Source organism: Alligator sinensis, unplaced genomic scaffold (assembly GCF_000455745.1).
Source record: "Alligator sinensis unplaced genomic scaffold, ASM45574v1 scaffold1308_1, whole genome shotgun sequence".
In the NCBI taxonomy this organism is placed as follows: domain Eukaryota; kingdom Metazoa; phylum Chordata; order Crocodylia; family Alligatoridae; genus Alligator; species Alligator sinensis.
In genome coordinates this window covers 408,410-431,665 of record NW_005842416.1, presented here as the reverse complement: position 1 = coordinate 431,665, position 23,256 = coordinate 408,410, and the positions used below count along the sequence as shown (strand labels likewise).

The 23,256-nt window shown below is 46.7% G+C and overlaps 1 protein-coding gene across 5 annotated transcripts in view; it reads right to left on the bottom strand.

The window, feature by feature from the left end:
- ARHGEF3 (Rho guanine nucleotide exchange factor 3) overlaps positions 1-23,256 on the bottom strand; it is a 298,913-nt gene that overhangs the window by 138,936 nt on the left and 136,721 nt on the right. For all 5 annotated transcript variants that reach the window (XM_025211596.1, XM_006030056.2, XM_025211595.1 and 2 more), the window contains exon 4: positions 15,100-15,162. In XM_025211596.1, the coding sequence (XP_025067381.1) occupies positions 15,100-15,162 (63 nt within the window). The remainder of the gene's footprint in view (positions 1-15,099; positions 15,163-23,256) is intronic.

The window sequence follows — 23,256 nt, the reverse complement described above, 5'->3', positions numbered from 1 at the left end:
GCTGTCCTTGTTGCTGTCAATGTCGCTGTCACTTCCGCTGTTGCTGATCCTGTTGTAGTCCTTCTCGCTGTCTCCAGGTCCAGCTGCATCTCTGTCCTCTTTGCTCTCCCTGTCCACTTCCCCTCCTGGGGGTCTTTGAACAATCTGCGCCAGGTGTCACTTTTCCAGGTGGAGTTGGCTGCATCTTCTCCATGGTCTCTCACCGATTTCCGGTGGTAGGACTGGAGTTTGCTCAGAAACATTCTAACACAGTCTGTTTCCTTGAGCTTGGAGCGCCTGTATAATAGGAGGTTCCTGCACTGTCACAGGGTGCTTCTGACGCAGGACACCAACTGGTCAAAGAGCATTGTCTGGGACCCCTGCTGCTCAGTCAGGTGTCCATACAGTGCCGCCTCCCTTGTCATCAACCTAACTCCTGTCACTCCTTCAAGAAGCCGGCTTACCTTTCCCCACACACCCTTGGCATATGGGCAGTGCCACAGGAGGTGGTCAATAGTTTCTGTTTCTTCTTGGAAGGTTTCCCTGGGGCAATTGGATCGAGGCCCTCATCCCTCTCTGTACCTCCATGCCCTCACTGGGAGTACTCAGCGTGCTATTAACCAACTCAAGTCCCTGTGGTCCTTGCAGAGGTCCTTGTGGAAGTAATCCTTCTGAAAAGAGACACCATGCACCCTCTGCAGCATGGAGAAATAGTTGCAGGCAGACTGCTGCAAGCCACCATGAAAGCAAGTGGGATCATTTTTGAAGTGCTATGCGTGTATGCGCCAGCCCTTGCCCCAAGCCAAGGTGTGAGTTTCTAGAAAACATGGCCAAAACAATGCCGAGTAGATGGCTGGCAATAATAGCAGGGGACTTCAACTGCGTCATCAGCAAGAATGGCAGAGTCAGCAGCACCTGGAAGTTAGGCATGGACAGATCTTCCAGGCAACTGAAACAATTGATCCAGGACCATAGCCTAGTAGATGCTGGTAAAGAAGCCCAAGGCCCGTGGGGGAACTTCACCCGGGTGGACCCCACAGGAGAAAACAAGACCCAGATAGACTTTGTCCTCCTCCTCAAGGAGTGGAGGGCAAAGGAAGCCTGCTCCACACCCATCTGTTTCTCGGACCACTGCCTCCTCATGATCCAGGCTGAAATGTCGTGTGTAGTACCAGAACACCACAGGGCCCTACAGGGCCCTACTGCAACTGAGATATGTGGTCCAGCTGAAATGAGACTGTGGACAGAAGATGAAAGTGCTGAGCCTGGACCTGTAAAAAGCCTACGACAGTGTCATACCAGTTTCTCTTTGAGACCTCACAGCAGATGGGCATCCCTCTGACTTTCACCAGCTGGATAAGGACACTGTACATGAACATAAGCAGCGGGGTGCTGGTAAATGGTTTCTTGAGCAAGTGGATCATGATAGAGTTGGGGGTTGTGACAGGTCGTCACTCTAGGCTGCCGTCAATGTGACCCCACACCTGTCCCTGGGGCAACCGCCCGCCTACTCTCCTGCCATGCCTTGTTGTTACTTAATTAATTAAGATTAATTAGCGGGAGGCTGCCCTTGTCCTGCCCTGCCACTAGGGGGCGCTGTCTGCGGCCCCTTTCCTCCCCAGTACTGCAGCCCAAGCCTCGCAGATGGAATCGCTGTTATCTCTATTCTGTCTCTATTTGGCCCCTTCCTGTTCTCCCTGGGCCCTCCTTCTCCATGCCCACCTTTGGGCCTCCTGCTAATGCTACCCCCCCCTTTTGTCTGGGGTTCACCGTGCCCAACTTGGGCTTATACTGCCCCCTCTCTGGGGCTCACTGTGCCCAACTTGGGCTCCCTCATAAATGCGGCCCCCTATCAGGGGCTCCCAGTGCCCAAACTTGGGCTTCTCAATAAAATGGCCCCCTTTCTGGGGCTCTCCACGCCCACACTTGGGCTTCTCAATGTTGCCCCCTTTCTGGGGCTCGCTGTGCCCCACTTGGGCTTATCAAACGCCCCTCTCCGGGGCTGGGGTCTATGCACCCCCCCAGTGTGCTGCGCCCGCTGGCGCTGGGGTCCTCACACTCCGCTGTGAGTCCCCTATGAGGCCTCCTCCAAACCCTTATAGCCTCACCCAAACCACCAGTCTTGTAACAACAACAAAACACAAACTCCAGCCTCTTGGCTACAACTTAAATATAAGCCGTCTGGCTATAACAACATTGCTCCAGCATCTTGGAGCTGCTCCCCTTTTCTGCTGTCATAACCAGATGAGTTAAGTGCCCCTGTCACAATAGAACTGCTTCTAATCTGGCATTTGGTCAAGGGGGCATGTTAAACTATGCTCGGAGTGTGAGGGAGTCAGCAAATCAGGGGTTACATGAGGGGCGTGACTGCACGGCCAGCAGTCACAGCCTCCTAAAAGTCAGCAGGTACAGGGGACACATTTTGATTGGCTCTGTAGCTTATAAAAGGGGCAGAACACAAGCACAAGGGAGGGATCCACGCATCAGTTTGGAGAGGCCTGATTACCCTTTCCAGGATCCTGCGTCCACGAAATCCCTTCCCCCCGGACGCCCCTATTACAACTGGGTATACCATCTGAGTATGTTTAAGAGCTCCCGAGTCACCAGTGAGTTTAATGGTGAAACAGCTGTCAAGAGTTTTTTTCCTGCCTAACCTGTGAGTAAAGCATTGTTTATCTCACCGCCTCCTTGGTGTTTTTCTGTCGACGGAGGGAGAGACAGAAGAGGGAGGAATAAGGCCCCAAACCCTTTTGTCCCCGGCCTGTTCGCATAATCTGGGTCCAACTACCCATTGTCAGGTTGCACATCTGCTAGCAGTACCTCCCATCAGGCTTCTCCTCGCATCATTGCTCCCAGAGCTCCTGCCTCTCTGGCTGCTGGCAGAGAACTGCCTCAGGCCTCTGCTTCTGGGCTTTATAAGGGCCAGGCCCTGCCCCTTCCGGCCAGCTGACTTTCATTAGTTGCCCCAGCAACCCACAGCTGTGATCCCTAACCGCTGCTAGGGCTCCTTCCTTAGCAGTTTTTCCTTCTTCAGGCATAGGGCACCCCCAGTGCTCTGTGACAGGGGTCCATCAGGGCTGCTCGCTCTCCCCGATCCTCTTTGTCTGCGCCATGGGTGACTGGTGCCTCGAGTCAGCGGACGATTTCACTGACCGGGGGGGGAGGGGGGGGTGCGGATGTCCCCCAGCAGCCGATCTCACTCACCAAAAAGCAGCCATGCCACTTCCAGAAGTCCCACAGCCACTTCCAGAAGCAGTGCGGCCATTTTTGCTCGTGGCCCCACTACCCAGGCAGTGCTCACAGGGGAGGCACCAGCACTCCTGCCTGCCCCCCTGGCCATTGTCTAAACAGGGGACGCAGCCTGACAGAGGTGCATCAGCACAGCCTCTGCACCACCACTGCTCTGTGCCATCGAACCCCTGGCTCAGCACATCAGGCAGGACCCTGGGATGCACAGAGTCCAGATCCCCGGAGGAAGTAAGGAACAGGCCAAGGTCCTGGCCTACATGAATGATTTGAACACCCTGTACAAGAATAAGCGTGCAGTAGAAAGAGTCCTGTGGCACACATGGATTTACAAAGCGGCAGCAGGGGCCAAGCTCAATGTAAGCAAAAGCACCTGCCTGGCTGTGGGTGAGCTCAGGGACCTGGAGTCCCTGGGGGCCTCGGTTTCCTGTGAGAGGGTCAAGATCCTTAGGGTGGAATTTGACCTGAAGTGGGCCATATTCAATTTGGATTCAGATTCGGCCCAAATCGGGGACTGTGATTCGATTTGTTGATTTGGATCACTGTCCCTGATTCAATTTGGCCAAATCTGAATCTGAAGATTTGATGCTGATTCAGTGTGGCTAGTGAACACTGTGATGCTGGGGCAGATGGAGAGTCCCACAGAAGCATGCCCCCCACCCCCCTGCGTGCTCAGTGGCGAACCCAGAAGTGGACCAGAAGTGAACCCAGAAGTGGACCCACTTCTGGCTCCACCAAGGAGCACGCAGGGGGTTTCCCTGTGTTCCTATGGCTCGGCAATTGGCCACAGGGGGACCCTGGGTGCCCCCCCAAACCCAGGAGGCACCAGTCACTGAGTCGGGGGGGCGTGCTCCCTGGCAGACCTAGAAGTGGACCAGAAATGCTTCTGGCCCACTTCCGGGTCTACTGCCGAGCACGCTGGGGACCCCCCCATGCTCCCATGGGATGCTCCATCTGCCCCAGCATTGCAGGATTCATGAGGCACCTGGTACCTTGAGGTATGTAGAAAAAAACATTTAAAGCTGTGTCTATGTCTGAATCTCCAAATCTTTCCAAATCGATTCGGAGGATTTCAATTCAATTCAGAGAAACTAAAGGGTCTCCTGATTCGATTCAGATTTGGAGATTCAGCCACCAAATTGGGTTGAATCTCTGCTAAATCAAATCAATGACTGAAGCTTCGCACAGCCCTAACAGACAGCCCTTGCAGCCAATCAGCAGTGAGGGGTGTGGGCACAGGCATTTTGGGCTGCCTGTCATGAGAGCAGCTCCTCCTCCCCTCTTCCTCCTCCATGGACTGCGCAGGGAGCCAGCATTTTATTTTCAGTAAGTTTGTTTTTTGGTGGATTTTGCAGGCATTGCCACTTTCGCAGGCAATGCTGAGTTTTATGAAATCTGTGAAATTGCAAATTCACGATTTCAGTAGGTCCCTATATAAGATAAATCACGAGTCTTTTGGCTTTGGACTAATATCATGCACAGCTTGTAGTATATATAAGTAGGTACTAAAGTGCAACTTAAAACTGTTTATGGAGTACCTACCCCAAAACTTGCAGCTGTTTTAAAAAAGATAAAATACATAAATTCTAAATGAACTAAGTCTAGTAGTACCTGCGCTAATTTGCCTAGATGGTAAATTATGTTTATTTCCGTGTCAGTGCTTTCAAGGTTGCCCCTTACTTCCATTTGCTCAGGGAGAGTAGGGTATGACAGTGAGGAGGAGGAGGAAGGGACTGCCAGGGGAAGAAGGTGTGGGAGGGGTAAAGGGGAAGGGAGCTACCTGACCCCTCAGATTTATCTTCTCTGCTGTAGCAGTGGAAGAAGGACAAATTCAAGGCAAACCTCCAATTATTGGATTCTATACCTGGAAAATTATAACAAATTTATCAATTTTCCATATATAGAATCTAATTACTGTGGGTTGTCTTATATTTGAATGATTGCAGTTTTTCAAAGAACTGAAAAATGTAATCTAGTAAATACTGTATTTACTCGAATCCAAGACAAGGTTTTTTCCCTGGGCTCAGGGACAAAACTGAAGCTGGGCTGCTGTCTACCTTGGGCCAGCAGAAGCGCAGCAGCAGGAGCGCAGGAGAGACCACACAGTGGGTAAGCAAACTACAGGTGAAACTGCACGTTGCGGGGGGCATGGAAGAGACCATGCAGCCTGCCTGCCACCTGTGCCTGCCCCAACCCCAGCCACTTTTTCCCTCCTGTCCCTTACCTTCAGCTCTGGTTCTGGCCTTAATCCAACCTGGCCTGGAGCTCATGCCACTCTTTCTGCCTGGCTGGGCTGGGCCGGGCCACATTCTTTCTGCTTGACTGGGCTGGGCTGGGCCAGGTTAGGGATGCTGCCACCACTGACTGCCCCAGACCCAGAGGACAGGGCCTAAAAAGTTAACAGCAGGAGGGGGAGCAGGAGGTAAGGGAAGCTGACACCAATAGGTGGGAAAGACAGCAGGGAGGCAGGCATAGGCACTGGGGGGCAGCGGGTGGGGTTGAGGGGAGGGAGGCAGAGGGCAAGTTGCAGAGGCAGTTAGGGTGCTAACTGTTCACAGTATAAAATATAAGATTACCTAAAATAAGTTTTAGATTTTCCAGATAAGAACATTTTTACATCAAAGGAAATCAAATGACAAGCAAGTAGTGAGAATATCAAGTAACATCATTTTTTTATATGTTATATTTTTTTGTACAAAAACTATAATTAGGCCAAACTATTCTGAGGAAGGCACTGGAATGTGGGGCATGGTAGAAAGATAATTTAAACTGGAACACTATTGAAAGTAGAGTAGTAAATGTAGAAATCAAGTCTGCCACCAATGCATTGCATACTGCCTGCCACACTAAACCAGTATTAGCACATTTTATAAAAATAATCTATTAGAAAAATATAAACAAAAGTTGAAGAGGAAAAATGCAAAAAAGGAATCTTATGAGATAACTGCTCAGCACTCTCTGTTTTGCTTGCCAAGGTAACTCATTAGAATGTACTCATTTTTTCCTAGTGAGGTAATATTTTCCAACTGCAGGGTGGGAACACACCAGGCTCCCCAGATGCCCTGAGATCCACCCACCAAGCATGCCAGCCCACTACTGTGGATGGAAATTATCAGCAACAGTCTTTTAGCTTTTAAGTGTACTGCCTTGCATTGTGCATAACAGGGCATGTGACCATGTGAAATATTACTACGCTGGGGTTGCAGGAGGTATAAGGCTGTAGGCAAAGAACTGTCTGTAGCATTTATAGTCTTAATGTGATAGGAGCATACAGAATCAATATTCTCAGTTCTTATACCAAAATCTGTATTTGCCTAGAACAGAGTCTGTATTTCACTAACATTACAAAACAAAAAAAAGAAATCTCTCTCACATGTAGCCAACAGTTCCTACAATTTGACTCCTCCCTTTTCCCAGCTGCTTTTTTCTTGAAGTCTTAAATCCAAACTGCTTAACTTGATTAACATATGTGCAATTATTATCTGATCATTGGACACTATCTTTTCCCCCTCCTTCTCCTTTTAAGATTAAAGAACATGTTCTGCGAGATAGCCTGAAGGATTCTGTTATTGTGTCTAAGTAGGTGAAACATGTAGTCTGAAAAAAACAGCAAGTAATCCGTGCCAGCTCCTGCATGGCGCAGTATCCAGTACAGAAGAATTACCAGAAAGGGAAACATAAATGCATCTTTGTGGCACTCAAGGAACTTGATGGCATCTGCTAACTTTGTCATCACCTGAAAGACTAGGAGTGGTTACCAGCTGAACAGAAAGCCAATATAAATCACCAGAATAAAGATAAAAATGTAACCCAATTTGTGGCATGTCTGAGAAGCTCCAGTACCAGAGATGTGACATGCTTGAGACCATTACCAAAAGCTAAAAAGTAGGAGTCTTGGCTTTACATTATGGGTGCCTACAGATGTTAAGGCCCCACAAAGCACCATGAGTTAGAGCTCCCTTCCACTCCTGACCCAACAGATGTTTGCCTGTTGGATCGGGGTAGGGGGATGTGGGTGGGAGGCAGGCTGCACTGGACCTGACCAGCAGGTGGGGGCACTCCAGCAACTCCAAAAAGGCTGCCAAACCCCCCTCTCCCCAGCCCTACCTCCCACCCCCAGCTCCAGGGCTTTCAGAGGGGGAGGGAGGGCAAAGGGGACAGAGCTGACAGCTGCTTTGAATGGCCAGAGCTGAGGGGCATGGATGGGGTGGAACAGAGACCACTTGCTTCATGGTCTCCCCTGGCTGGGGCATTGTGGGGAGCCAGGCCAGGCCCATGAGCCAAGTGGGGGTGGGGGGTCCATTCCACCCCAGTCCTGCCCTTCAGTTCTGACAGCCCCAGGGGCTGGGCTGGGTTACACTGGTAGCACTAGGCCAGCCCTAGCCCACCCCCACACAAAAAAATTAACCCTGGAAGGAACACAAGTTCCCTAAGGTGCTCTGATTTAGAGTGCCTTAATGTAATGCCTCATTTGACCAGGGTTCATTTTTTGAGTGAACAGCCATTTTTTTAAAAGCACTCTGCAGCCATGCACGTGTTACCTCAAGCTGTAGAGCAATTCAGGGGCTCAATGACATGAAAAATGTTATTTTTGTAAGCACCCTAAACCTCAACCAAATTCACCACAGATTAATTGACCCTGGTGAATGTTGTGCCTCTTCATTGGGGTCACCAGGACTTGTATTTGACCCAGACTATCCTCACAGCTAGAAGCAAACAAACCTTAAGCTCAATTAAAAATTATGAGAACAAATTGTCAATTTGCTTAGTAGAGAACAGCAGTATCATACTGATAGAAAATTCAGGGAGAGGAATATCTGGAAACACACAGAGGCAGCAAATACACACTTGAGCCTTGCTTTAATGAGGTTAGTATAGCGTACAACTATGCAGTACATTTGAAGTGGTGGTGCGGAAATACAGTGACAAGCTTGATGCTATGCCAAGTAAATAAAATGGTAAGCACTGTTCCTGCTTTAAGGCAGATTTAGACTTGCTGTGCATGAGAACCTTATGGAAGTGTCATCAGTTGACAAGCAGATGCTCTGTAAGGGATTCCACCATTCTACAGTGATGACATGCATACTGCCTGAAAACGAAATAGTACTGCTGCTCTGTAAAGAAAATTACATTGAGTTTTGGTAGAAGTGAGACTCTTTCTCCCCAGAGCAGCAATGTTTCTAGAAATATACTAGAAATATATACTATAGTTTTCTACAGGATGTAGGAATATAGGACTGGAAGGGAAATCTAGTCCAGCCCCCTGCTCAAGGTAATATGATCCCTGACTAAACTATCCCAGACAAGTATCCATCCAAACTGCTCTTGAAAATTTCTAAAGATGGAAATTCCACAACTTAGGTAGTCCATTTAGCTTATTCTAATACCTGACCATCCTTGCAGCCAAAAATTTCCTCCTGTTCTCAAACCTAAATTTCCCCTGCTGCAGTTTAAAGCTGTTGCTCCTAGTCCTGTCTCCTACAGCCACATAGAAAAGTCCATCTCCATCCTCTCTGTAATCACCCTTCAGGTATTTGAAAACTGTTACCAAATCCCCCTGAAGTCTCCTCTTCTCCAGACTAAATAGCCTCTAGTTCTTTCAGCCTTTCCTCATAAGTCATATTCCCCAGGCTTCTAACTTTTTTGTTACTCTGCAATGGACTCTTTCCATCCTGTTCATGTCTGAAGTGTGGGGCCCAAAACTGGACACACTACTCATGGAAAATTACCTTCCCTTGATTTGCAAGTAACATTTCTGTTAATACAACTTGGTATACTGTGGGGCTTTACTGTAACATATTGATGAGTATAGTGAGTTTAATTATTCCCTCCAAAATTACCATTTTTTTCTGTCCATAATTTCTGCAAATGTATTTAGTATTTGTAATTATTGGCCACTGAGATTGGGCAAACAATTTGAAACCTATTGTTTGCAAACTGTTTCTAGCCCATTTCCATTGTTAATCAAGGTATGAAAGTGGTTATTAACACAGGAGCTGGCTCAAGAATGCTGCAAAGAAATGTAAGGCTATTGTGTTTAGTTACCTTGATAGTATGCTTAAATCCTGCACATAGGTGCAAGTAATGCAACTACACCTAGTCATATTATCAAAGGAATCTAATTAGGACCAAGGAGTAAGTACAGAGAGAAACAGGGCCTGTTGCTGGGATCTCCTAAAAGGAAAACTAAGAACAGCCAGTCTTACAGAGAAAAGTTCAGGCTGAAGTTTATGTTTGTTGCTATTTAAGTTACCAGTAAAGCTATAACCCATGAAGGAGTCTGGTCTTTCTGTGATGCCTGTATCATCTATTCAGGGCATGAAAGGAACTACATGTACATAAAATTATCTGACATTTCTCTGCTCCTTGGCCAGATGACAGAAAAAAAAAGAGCAGCAAAAGCAAATATCAAGCTCTTGTTAATGCACCAGTACTCTTGTTGATATTCAAAAACAGCTATTTGTACACAGATAAACCAAACTCCAAACATCAGTGTGAACAAAAAACTCTCCACATAAATACGTGCAAATAGCAGTCAACAACAAGGCGGCAGAAATATTGTTGAACTGAATGTCAGTTCAGAATTTCTACGTGTTTATTAGCAGCATATTTGCAACAGTAGGCTAGCTATACCAGAGAGTCTAAGGGTATAGAACAAGCTGAGGAAGAACCAGATAGAGAACATAGCTTTTTGGGTATAGAAACATATAACAATTGAACTGTTCCAAGAATGTCACTGATTGAGACCAGTTCACATGTGTTGCTGTTTAGAGGTGGCTTGTATATACGCCGCCCAGGGCTCTAAGTAGGATGGTCACCTTTCAGACCCTGCATTTCCATGAAACTGCCACCAAGGTGTGGGAGTTAGTACCAGTCTCTCAGTCCTCACAGTTTCCCCAGAATGTTCCTGGCAAGAAAGGAATACTCTTATTAGCTGGATGGAGCAGGGTATGGTTGCCTGGACCCCTGACTATATGTTCCCAGGGGGTGTGCTATTCCAGGAATTGCCCAAGGTCTCTGCCTTAAGCTGTAGCCTTAAGAAGATTTTTTCTAGAAAGCCAATTCAATTAATTTACCTGCCCCCCCACGCCTCCCCAACTGCACTGTAAGGTTGGTAGGTGAGTGGGTGCGCCTTAAATTGTCCCATTAACTGTTATTCACTCAGAAGTAGGGACACGTTCTCCAACCACCTGAGAAATGAACATTACCAAAGCAGCCAACTGCCATGCAGAGGTTGGGGTGAGAGCGCTGAGGAGCAATGCAGTGTGAGGTGCTTGGAGGATTGACCAGACACTGGTCACAGAAATCTTGGTGTCCACACATAACACTGAACCAATTCAGAGAACAGGTTCAAAATAACACCTCATAATTCAAGTATGTGTTTGAAACATTCCAGCAGGATTAAACTGATATAAACCATCTCAAACATCTGGAAAACTTGGGGCACCTATACATGTGCAGCAAGGCTGCTCTGACGCACTGTAATTACAGCGTGTCGGAGCAGACTAAATTAATCGAGCCTACTGAAGCATGGTAATTACCACACTCCATCAGACTCCAGCATCATGTGCATCAGTGTCCCCACACTGAAAAATGGCAGTGGGGGTGCTTTAACTAAAGCTTGTTTGATGAGCTTTCATTAAAGCACCCCACTGCCTTTTTTCAGCGTGGGGATGCTGATATATATTACACTCTGGGCACTTTAATTGGAGCAGCTGTGTCGTCGTCCCCCCCCTCCTGGAGCATGTGTATAAGCACCCATATGGTTTAAACCACTTTTAAAGCCGTCTAAGAACTACCGATCTGTAGACACCAAAATAAGGTCCCTGAACTTCCCCTTTGCACATATAACTCTAGACTGAAAGCAATCAACTCCCCCACTATTGTAGAAACTTTGCATATTAGAAACACAATTACAGTCATCAAGGAATGGATCATGGGAAGGCAGAGTGAGATCCCAGAGTGAGTCTGTCACTACAGTGAACCACCAGTGCCAGAACTGCAAACTATCAGGATATCTTACCAGAATAGCATGTCATAATATAAAGTTTCACAACCTAAATGAAGGCAGGCTGATTTGCAGGAGAAAGCAGAATGACCTTATTTCTATGCAAGTGTAACTAGCAACTCCAGGGTACTCGCATCTTTCATTTATGAATTTCCTTCCCTACCTCCTTTTCCCCTGCCTGCTAACTCCCAAACACTTTAATAATAATAATCAATAGTACTTTGTAGTTCCACAGACCCTGTCATTTGAGGACCTTGGAGCTCTGTCCCCACAGTAAATGGTCAGACCACTTGTCTCCGGGATAGAAAAGTGGTATTTTCCTCATTTTATAGATAAGACAGAGTGATCTCTCCATAGTCAATGTCAGAGCTGACACACAACTCGGATTTCCTAACTCACTGTCCTGTACTCAAAGTACTAAATTACATTTTTTCTTTTTGCACATAAGCAAAACAATAGTTATACTGTCACAGGGCATTACACCTTCAAACAACTTTTGTACCTGTTTAGCAGTAACACAGAACCTTAGTCAAGTAAGTATTTAATTTTATAAATGTCACCTTGGAAAACACAATCATTAAATTCTGAAGAATTTTATATACTATGTGTTTTCTTAGATGACATTAATAAAATTAAATGTTGCTCCTGTTCTACAAGCCAAACACTTGTTACAATAATGTAATGTGCGAATTACACCAAATAATTTTCATTCACATAATTATGGAGTTTGTGGAACCTAGTGCCAAGGAAAAAGTTAAGAGCATTCAAAGTACCTAAAGCTAGTCAGATAGCTTGCAAAAAGAAATATCATATTGTTTCCCACAGAAAACACATATGGAGGGCAGGGGAAAGCACCTCTATTTGTCTTCAAAACTTCAGTTTTCTATTTACATCTAAGTGCAAACTTTTTATTTACTAACTGTCACTCAGTAACTAATCATTAATGTCGTGGACTTTGGAATAAAAATAAAGTTAATGGAAACAAAATGCTTCCCCACTAGGAATTTTTTTTTTTATTCGTGAAAGGAGTCAAAGTAAGTCATCATATTTTCATGGTCACTTGCTTAGTGACTTTTACAGAACATACAGTACTTGATGAGAAAGCAAATTCATTAAACTGTGAAGAAAAAGCTTTAAATCAGTCTAACAAAGATCTCAGAAATCTTTCAAAGATTTTATATAATTCTTTCAAAATGGTTTATATAACTCTTTAAGAAAACTATTTCCAAATCAACATGTTCCTGAAAGCTTATTAAATGATGCATCACAGGTAGAGGGTTGAAAAAGGTATCTGTACAAACAAGTTTCAAGTACTTCAGATATGGAAAGCCTGCATCCTGTTAATAACACTGAATAGTAGAGGGAAAATATACATTTGTCTGTAAAAGCAAAGACTGGGTGGTACATGATGCTCAACAGAGCAGGTAGTTTTTATAAACTGCAAATAAGCAGCTTAACTTGACCAGAATTTATTAAAAAACACATAGCATGACGACATAAAACTCAGTGAAAATCCCACTGTATAGTAAACATCCAGCATTCAGCATAGAAGTATCCATAGATAATATATGTTACAATTTTATCGCCCAGTTCTGTGAGTTCGCGAGTGCTGTGCTTGAAAACAGTTAGATGGAACAAGGGTAAAAATGTCTGTATCTCATCCACACTACAGCTTACACTACAAATACCACACCATTTCAGCTTCACCCTTAAACAGGCAGACAATTTCCTCAAGCTGACAAAATCCATTGATTTGAGTAAGAAGTAAAAGTACCCAGAACCTCACAGGAGGTGTTCTACACTTTAGATTAGGCCAATAAATATGAATTATGTAAAATTATATAACAGAGCTTGCACCAATGCAGAAAAGGTTACATTGGTACACTTTTATGCTAGTGTAACTATATCCATGCTTGAGGTTGAATAAGTGTAAAAACACCCCATAACTAAATTGCAAAATATGCATGTAGACCAAGTCAAGGATACACTTACAGTAACTTGACACTTCAAAACTCAGCATTTTCCATTAGAAGAAAAAATTGGTATTTTCAATTTCCATTCATCTTGAATCAGTCTTTTTTAAATATATTTTCTGCAAACTAAAAATTTCAAATCTGTTTTTTTAAATATCAATTTCCTGACATATAATTTTGATAAGGTTAAGCACCTTATGTAGAATTTTGTATTATAATTTACAATTTGTTTACATCTATATTTTGTGTGCATATGTAGGCCTCTATATGATACTTGCATATTTCTTACAAAAATCTTTGGATATACAGACACTAACTGAAACTTTCTGAACACTACATCCAAAACCAGATCATACTGGGACAAGAAATGTAAAACCTGCCAACATATCTCCACCACTCCCAGAATAACTACACCCCACAACAAAATTATCACCATTTCTGGATCTTATACCTATACCACCAGAAATGTTATATATCTCATTGAGGGCACTAAATGCCCTGATGGAAAATAGGAGAAACCAAACAACTGTGTACCAGAATTTGTGCACACCAAAAATCTATCAAAGACAAAAATACCCAATTTTCTGTGGGTACGCACTACTCACAACACAACCACCCTCTCTCCAATCTCTCAGTTCTAATCCTCAAAAGGAATTTACAAAACACCTTTTACAGACAAGCCTACGAACTTCATTTCATAAGTCTCCTGGATACAAAAAATCATGGACTAAATATAGATATTGGATATATGGCACATTATAACCTGCCTGCCATCTGATAACCCCAGGTAACCTCTCTACATTTTAACAGCTGCATTCTATCACCAAGTCAACATTGCCTCCTTTCCCCCACCCCACCTACCTGTCTCACACTTATTGTCTCCCATGGCCTCTGATCTTCACCACCATGCATTTGCATTTTCACAGACCTTCATTTTGCATATTGGCTTTTATTCCATCCAGGAGAACACAAAACACCAGCAGACTCTCCCTATGCCTGAAGAAGGATGTTTGTACCCTAATGCTTGCAAAAAAACAAATTTTCCAACTATTTAGTTGGTCTAATATGATATATCACATTTACCCAAAGAACCTTGTCTGCATACTGCTTGACAGACACCCTTGCAGCAGGACCTAAGGGCCTAGCCAGTCTGTTTATAAGGCCTGCAGACCTTCAGGGCAGATGCTATAGAAAGGTAAAGCTCAGTGGTACCCTTTGACATTGCCCTTCAGTGGCTACACAGTGGCTTTTGGTTTTTCTGTTATAATTCCTTTTAACAGACACAGTATGTTTGTTGGGAGGAACGGGAGAACACGCAGACTTTCAGAATAGGCACAGGGTCCCTGTAAGAGGGGAGGTACAGGCAGTTGTCTACTGACGGGGGGGGCAGCGGCGGCTGCCAGGGGGCCTGCAGACGGGGAGGGGGGATAAACTTTGGTGCAAACTTCACTGGAGTTTATTTAGCCGTGCTAATTTCACAGGTAGATGTGCCCATGAGGTGGAATGTTTCCTTGCTTGCTTCTCTGCCAAGGGCCTAACTTTTGGAGCACTGTTTGAGGAATCTGTTGTTTCTTACTCACTATCCTATTTTAATATTTTATCTGTTTTTATGACTTATTTTCCTTTTTATTGTAAGCTGCCCAGAGCCTTTTCTAGAGAGGGTGGGATATAAATCTAATAAATAAATAAAATAAACTAAAGACTGCATCCTGATATTTATCTATTGCCAATAACAGAATAATAAATTTACATTCTAAGCAGTGTGCAAAACAGTAGTTATTTCAGGCCATGAATGAACAGACCACAGCTGTAATAGCCAATGCATGTTGGTAGAACACAACAGGATACCCATATTTAAATTTGAGGGAAAAAAATTCTAAAGAAATGACTCACACTTGCATCAAGGCTACAGATACTGATTGTATCTTCATCTTGGCTACACTGCTTCCGTTTCTTCTGCAAAACAAAAATGAAACAAAATTTCAGAAATTAGTTAAGATTAACAAGTTACCTTGAAAAAATAGTCAAAAGGTATGTAAAAAGATATCACAACACAATATCTAAATACTTTGTTCACTTTATAGATTTATTGATAGTTCCCAAGAAGATAAAAACCATATACAGCTATTAGTTCTACATTCATTAGTTCATATCACTGTTAAGTGCCGCCCACAATAAAACAGAGGATAACTGAACAATTAAAATAATAAAGTATTAATTGATCTGCAAATTCAAGGCATTATTTTTATATCCTACTACTCCTTCTCATCCCTCCATCCAGAGGCGACCCGAGCAGGGTGCGGGGCTCAGGTTAAATCAGCCCACACGGGGCCCCACCCCCACTCCAATCCCACATGTCCCAAACCTGAATAAGCTGCTGATGCAATCAGCAGTGACTGTGTCCTGGTGGGGGGGGGGGGGGGGGGAGGAAGGGGGGGAGGGTAGGGAGCAGCTGGACCTGAAGCCGGTGGCACAGGGTCACCATGGCCGCTCCGCCCAGCTTCATGGGGTTCCCCAAAGCACAGAGCCCAGGGTGGTCACCCCAATTCACGCCCCCCAGGGACAGCCCTGCCTCTATCCTTTGGTGCCATGTCATACAGAGTAAGTTTAGTTACAAAACCTTATTTTAGGCATAATTCAGCAGTAACATAAGAATCAACCACCAGCCCAAACCTGCCATGGCTACTTTTCTCTTAAAAGCCATCAGATGTGCAACCTTCATATGGGCATCCACCAAAAACCTAATTTGAACCTTGCATCAAGAACATGGAAGCTGTCACAATAACATCTCTTTAGGAATATAATTTTAAATTTGAACATGACAACCAAAAAAAAAAGAGCGATAACTTTATGAATCTTCTTGCTCAGATGCTGAGTAGTCACTTTACAACAAATACAACTGAACTGTTAGGCATTAAATCTAAATTCCCATTTTCTTCACATAAATGGAAATACTGAAAACATCTTGAAGATTTAAAAAAAATAAGAACAAAGTGTATTTTATAGCTAAACTTCTGCGAAAGTCACCCCTGTGCAGATAGCCAGTATGAGACCTATGCCTTGCATAAGGCTTCAGAGCTGTGTTTAAAGAGGACCTTAAATGATGCACAGGCTGAGGGTTAGACACCTGCACAGATTTTAAGTTCATGCCTTATGAAATATACTTTCCCCCCTGAAAATAGCATTTTAACAACAAATAGACACTAATGTATTTATAAATGTACCATATTTACTCAAATACAAAACAAGGTTTTTTCCCCCCAATTGGCATAAGAAAAAAGCCTTTTGTCTTATAAATACATACAAGGAAATCTCACTATATACCTTGTTTATCATTAAACTGCTACCAAAAGGACCATGTGTTCAGCAACTGCATACAAGGAAATCTCACTAAATACATTATCTATCATTAAACTATTGCCAAAAGTAGTATGTGCTCAGCATTGGAAACTAACCATAAATTTGATTGAATACAGCCAACACTGAGCATGACTATAAAACACATGGCCAAAATTGGGCAAACATGCAGATGGGAACCTACCACTTTTTTTGTTTTTTTTTAAAGGAAAAATTTTCGTGTCCCAGGTCAAATTATCCAAATCAGGTCAGTTTGAATCATTCAAGAACCATATGTTCTTGACACTGTTCCAGCCGCAGCTGGAGTACTGTGTCCAGTTTTGGGCTCCACAATTCAAAAAGGATGTGGAGAAGCTTAAGAGAGTCCAGAGAAGAGCCACGCACATGATCAGAGGTCAGGGAAGCAGACCCTACGATGACAGGCTGAGAGCCCTGGGGCTCTTTAGCCTGAAAAAGCGCAGGCTCAGGGGTGATCTGATGGCCACCTATAAGTTTATCAGGGGTGACCACCAGCATCTGGGGGAACGTTTGTTCACCAGAGCGCCCCAAGGGATAACGAGGTCGAACAAACTACTTCAAGATCGTTTCAGGCTGGACATAAGGAAGAACTTCTTTACTGTCCAAGCCCCCAAGGTCTGGAATAGCCTGCCACCGGAGGTGGTTCAAGTGCCTTCATTGAACACCTTCAAGATGAAACTGGATGCTCATCTTGCTGGGATCCTATGACCCCAGCTGACTTCCTGCCCTTTGGGCAGGGGGCTGGGCTCGATGATCTTCCGAGGTCCCTTCCAGCCCTGATGTCTATGAAATCTATGAAATGTGGCCCTGCTACTGGCAACTATCCTCCACCCCAGCCTGGGGCTTCAGATACTTCCAAATCCTTTGGCAGGCATCCTATGTACAAGCCCAAGCCTGGAGGCTTTGGGTTCAGATGCCCCAGACTTTTGCTTGCCCTCAGCTATATGGTTGCATAAGCAAGCTAGGGAGCAGTCTCCTATTTCCATATAGTTGGCGTGTAGCTGAGATCCTCCCACTGGAAGCTGGCTAGTGGGAAGCTAACTATGAGCTGTCCACAAGCAGACAAGGGTGCAACCCTCCACTATACAGTGCCATTTTAATTGCATCACCTTGGTCATGAGATTTCCCTATGCCAGAACCTAACACATTTTGTTTGTTTGTTCATTTTTTAAGGAAAATGTTTCATGTCCCAAGTCAAATCAGCCAAATCAATTCCAAATCTGTGAATCATTCAAGAACCATGTGTGGCCCTACTACCAGCAAGCATCCTCCACCCCTGCCTGGGGATTCAGATGCTACCAAACCCTACGTGCAGGCCCAAGCCAGGAGGCTTGGGGTTCATATGCCCTCGAGTTTCATTTCCCCTCAGCCATACGGCCGCAGAAGCAAGCTAGTGAGGAGTCTCCCATTTCCATAAAGGGGAAGTGGGAGTGGGAGGCTAACTATACACTACCTCAGTCCAGGTACCCCCACAAAGAAAGTGGTTGTCCCCTGCAAGTAGGGAAACCACCTAATTGGTCATGGTATTTCCCTTCCTAGAACCTACCTTTTTTTTAATGAAATGTTTGTGTTCCAAGCTAAATCAGCCAAATCAAGTCCAAATCCATGAGTCAGTGAAAAAATATAAGTGGCCCTACAACTGGCAAACATCCTTCACCCCCACCAAGGGCTTCAGATATTTCCAAAGTCTTTTGGCAGGCATCCTACATGCAGGCCCAAGACCAGAAGCTTGGGATTCAGATGCCCCTAAGTTTCACCAGCCCTCAGACATATGGCTGCAGGAGCAAGCTAGGGAGGAGCCTCCCATTTCCATAACATGGGCTTTAAGCCCCAACACCTCAGCGGGTACTAAACCCTGCTGGAAAAACAGTTATCCCTGGGAGCACTTAAGGAAAACTGCCTTCATGGACTCAGATATATGGTGTTTCCCTTGCTGGTAAGTTTCTCCTGCCAGAACCTACCACATGAATAGATTATTGTAGCCCATCTAAATAAAACATATTGTAATGCCCATTAAGTATGGTCCCCCTGAACGCTGACTTTTTTTTTCAAGTGATGGTGAGCTGTGACACTGTATACATTTGGACTTCCTCTTCATTCCTACAGCTAAGCTGCACCTTTCTTGCTCATTTCCAATTGTTCCTGTTTCTTCACCAGAATTAAATGCCTGGCAAACATCATAAAACAGGATCCCAAACAGTTCACCCCCTCTCTCAGCTTGGTGCGATTAATGTGGCTGTGCCCTCCATGGGCGGTTCCGCACATGCAAGCACGTACGCTTGCAGCAGCTCAAATAGAAGCAGTGTAAACTTGAGCCAGGTCTTTCTGCCTCAGCACATGTGCTCGGACATGCACTTTGTTGTGGAGCAAATTGTGCCACTTGGGGCAAAATAACCCTGCCTGGCTCCTCCTGGATCTGCAGCCAGAAGGAGCTAGAGCCTGGGGCCAGGACCTGTGCTGTCCCCAGCAGTATAAAAAGCTGCCCTGTCCTGGCTCCATCTGTACAAAAACCTGCCTTGGGGGGCCCGGCCAATTGGTATCTGGGGACACTACCCCTTGTGCCAGCTGGACTGCTGCAGCAGCATCCCAAATCCATTTTTTTAAATACCCCCAAATCCATGTTCTCCCACAGTTAAAACAAAAAACCCCTCTCCACACACACACACACACACACACACACACACACACACACACACACACACACACACACACACTCTGGAGAGAAAGACACACACACACACACACACAAAATCTGGAGAGAAAGAGAGAGAGAGCAATCAGTTGGGCAATGCTTTATTGGTATATTTACAATGTTAAGGCAATGTGGAAGCCTACCAGCATCTCTATCATCATAATAAAATAAATTCTAAATACCTATATGTGTTGATGTGTACTTTTCGTTTTCTTCACACATGATGGGTGTGTGATGGGGGGATGTGGTGTTTGCAGGAAGGCGGTGGGAAGGGGTGTGGGGAAAGGCATGTAGGTGTGTGTGGAGAGATGTGGATTGGTGTGTGGGGCAATTGCTGGGGGGATTGTGGGTGTGGGGGACCTTGTGGGGGTGCTGCTCAGGAGGGGTGGGTCCCCTGGCCCCCACAGGGTGCAGCCCCCCCCATAGCACATGGAATGCCCCCCCCACAGGGCCCCAGCTCCCCCCTGGAGGGCCACAGCCCCTATCCCCCACAGGGCCCCAGCCTCCCCACCCAGGGTCCCAGACACACTGGAGGGCCATACCCAGAGTCCTAGTTCCCCGCTGGAGGGCCCCAGCCCCTCTGGCCAGGATCCATAAGTTACCTTTAGCAGCAGCAGCAGGAGTGGAGCACTCTAAGCCATGGTGGCAAGACATGGCGCAGTGTGCGGGGGCCACGTGCCAGGCCCAGCCGGGTCCTGCCTCCCTCAGGGCCCCTCTGGGCCGGGTCCATGGCAGCAGGACCCGGTGCGGTGCACGGGGTCTGCGTGCCAGGCCCAGCCAGGTCCTGCTGCCCTTGGGGCCCCTCTGCCACCCAGCCGGGCCAGGCCCACGGCAGCAGGACCTGGCATGGCTCAGCAGGACCAGAAGCAGCCCCAAGGCCAGCAGGACCTGGTGGGCGCAGCACGCGGTCCCTGCACGCCGCACCGGGTCCTGCTGGGCAGGGGTCGGGGACTGCGAGGGGGGCTGGCAGAGGGAAGGGCCAGGCAAAGCAGGGACTGGAGGTCTGGTGGGCAAAGGGGTTGGGCAGGGCAGGGATTGGGGAGGCTGGGAGAGCGGGCGGGGCCAGTGGAGGTCCTCCCAATGGTCCCCTCCCCCCATCTCCAGGTCCTCCAACCCCTTACTGCACTGGAGCCCTGGTGCTGAACACATGGCCTGGCCAGCCGCAAGTTTCAGCACCACGGTGAGGGGCCAACCGCTCTGGCAGCCAGAGGGTCTCCCTGGAGGACCCAGCCTCCGGTTGCCTCAGGGCACGGTCCAGGACCATGCCCTGCCCCACTTTTTTTTAAACTTTGGGTTTTTTAGACCCCTGGATATCCTAGTCTAATTTTCTCCCCACGCTGCAAGTTTGCAGCACAGGGAACACATTTTTATTCCCTCACATGCCTCTTGCCCCGCCTCAAAGGGGTTTGAGATGGGGCAAGAGGTACGTGCCTGCTCGTCTGGATGCGCCCCATGAGGTGAAGCTGGACCAGGCTGCATAAACAGAGGGAGAAAATATTACTGGGGCGGGGGGAGGTGCTGAGGGCATGCATCAGCACAAGAACTACAACTCCCATTGTGCTCTGCGTGGTGCAACACATGCATGGTTAGCCTCTTCTTCCTCAGCCATATGGAGTGGACCGCTAAGCCCCCACAAGCCTGGCATACCTTCTGCCCATACCTTCACCTTCATGCCGGCTGTCATGCACCTCATCTGCATATACATTTCTGGAGAATCCCGGAACTTGTGACAAGAACACCTGGTTCTTGTCATGGGGGGGGGCTAGTTAGCACACGGATCTGTTCAAGATGCTGAAGAAGGTGGGGGTCCCCCGAACTTTCATTGCAGGGATAAAAACAAATGTAGACCAATGTGCGCCCCATTTCAGGAGGGATGTGGACAACATGGAGAGGGTCCAGAGGAGGGCCACCCGCATGATCCGGGGACAACAGGGCAGACCCTACAGTGAGAGACTGCGGGACTTGAACCTATTCAGCCTCCACAAGAGAAGGCTGAGGGGGGACCTGGTGACCGTCTATAAACTCACTAGGGGGAACCAGAAGGGTTTGGGGGAGACGCTGTTTCCCCTAGCCCCTGCTGGCATAACAAGGAATAATGGGCACAAGTTGATGGAGAGGAGGTACAGATTGGACATCCGAAAAAACTACTTCACAGTCAGGGCGGCTAGGAGCTGGAACCAACTTCCAAGGGAGGTGGTGCTGGCCCCTACCCTGGGGATCTTTAAGAAGAGGCTGGATACTTACCTGGCTGGACTCATTTGAGTCCCGTTTTTGTTTTTAGGGTGAGTGGTTTTGTTTGTGTTTTTGGGTTGTTCTCCCGCCCTGGCGGGGGGTCGGGCTAGAAGATCTATTAGGTCCCTTCCGACCCTGAAACTATGAAACTATGAGCTGCAGGGTGTTGATGAACGGGTTTCTGACCACCCCAATCAGGGTGGAGTTGGGCATCTAGCCCACACTCCCCAATCTTGTTCATCTGCATGATGGACTCAAGTTAGACTTGAGATAGACTGTTCTCGGTGGAGGCAGATGACAGAACAAGGAGCAATGGTCTCAAGTTGCAGTGGGGGCAGTTTAGGTCAGATAGGAGGGAGAATTTTCTCACTAGGAGGGTAGTAAAACACTGGAACAGGTTACCCAGAAAGGTGGTAGAAGCTCTATCCTTGGAGGTTTTCAAAACCCAGCTTTGACTGGGATGATCTAGTTGGGGATGGGTCCTGCTCTGAGCAGGAGGGTGGACTAGATGACTTCCTGCGGTCCCTTCCAACCCTAACTTTCTATGATTCTATGGAACTACTGGCCCAGAGGCCTAGAGGCTCAGGCAAGACCCTGGGATACATGGAGTGGAGATCCCCAGGGGAAGCAGGGCAGAGACAAGGGTCCTAGACTACATAGATAATTTCAGCGTCCTGTGCAAGGACACGTGTTTGGTGGAAAGAGTGTTGCAACATGCCCAGGTGTATGAAGCGGTGGCAAGGGCCAAGCTCAGTGCGGGCAAAGGCAACTGCTTGGCACTGGGCAAGCTCAGGGACCTGTCTACCCTGGGAGTCTCCATCTCCATCTCCCATGAGGGAGTAAAGATCCTTGGGGTGGAGTTTGACTCAGAACTAACAGGCCAGAAAGCATGAGAGAAAACTGAGCCATGGTCAAACAAACCGGGATTGTGGCACATGTGCTGCGTGTCAAAAGGGGATGCAGGGGGCTCATAAGGGCAGTGTTGCTACTGGTGCTTCTGTACCCCACACTGCTCTTCCCCACCTCACGGCAAAATGTCCATAGAATCCAAAGGGCCAGATCTGTCTTTGTCTGCCCTCCAAATGGGAGAAGGGCCACCCTGTATAAAATGAAACAGACCAAGGGCTGAAGAATTCCAGATGTTCTGATGTTTCTCTGGGCCAAGCAAATGAGCCAGATCTCCAACATGGCAACTGGGAAGACTCTAAAACAGCCTGTTTTGTGAAGTTTTTTTGCAGAGCACTTGCTGCAATACCAGGGAGTGTATGTACCACCTAACATGCATCCATGGGCCTTGGAACAACTGTGGTTTTACAAGGTCCCAAAGCATTTCTGGAACAGATATGAGCTACAAAACAAAGCCCTGGTGACCCTGACAAACCACCATAAGATGCAAAGGACAGACTATCACCTGTGGGCATACTCTCCAGCAACAGCTACAAGGCTGTGTGGGAGTGAGTCTTCCACAAGGACCTGCAAAGGAGCACAGGGATTAAAAGTGGCAGGTAGCCCACTGGGTACTCCCTGTGCAGACACTGAGACACAGAGAGGCTCTCTTGCCTGGCCCACACAAATCTGCTGGTGGAAGGAAAATACAAATTAAACACCTTCTCTGGAGCTGCCCATATGACAGGGAAGCATGAGGGAGAGTAACCATACTCCTCCTGATGGTGGCAGGGGTCAAGACCTTGACTCTCTGGCCACCTGACCAAACAGCAAGGGATCCCAACAACCCACTTTGACCATTTCAT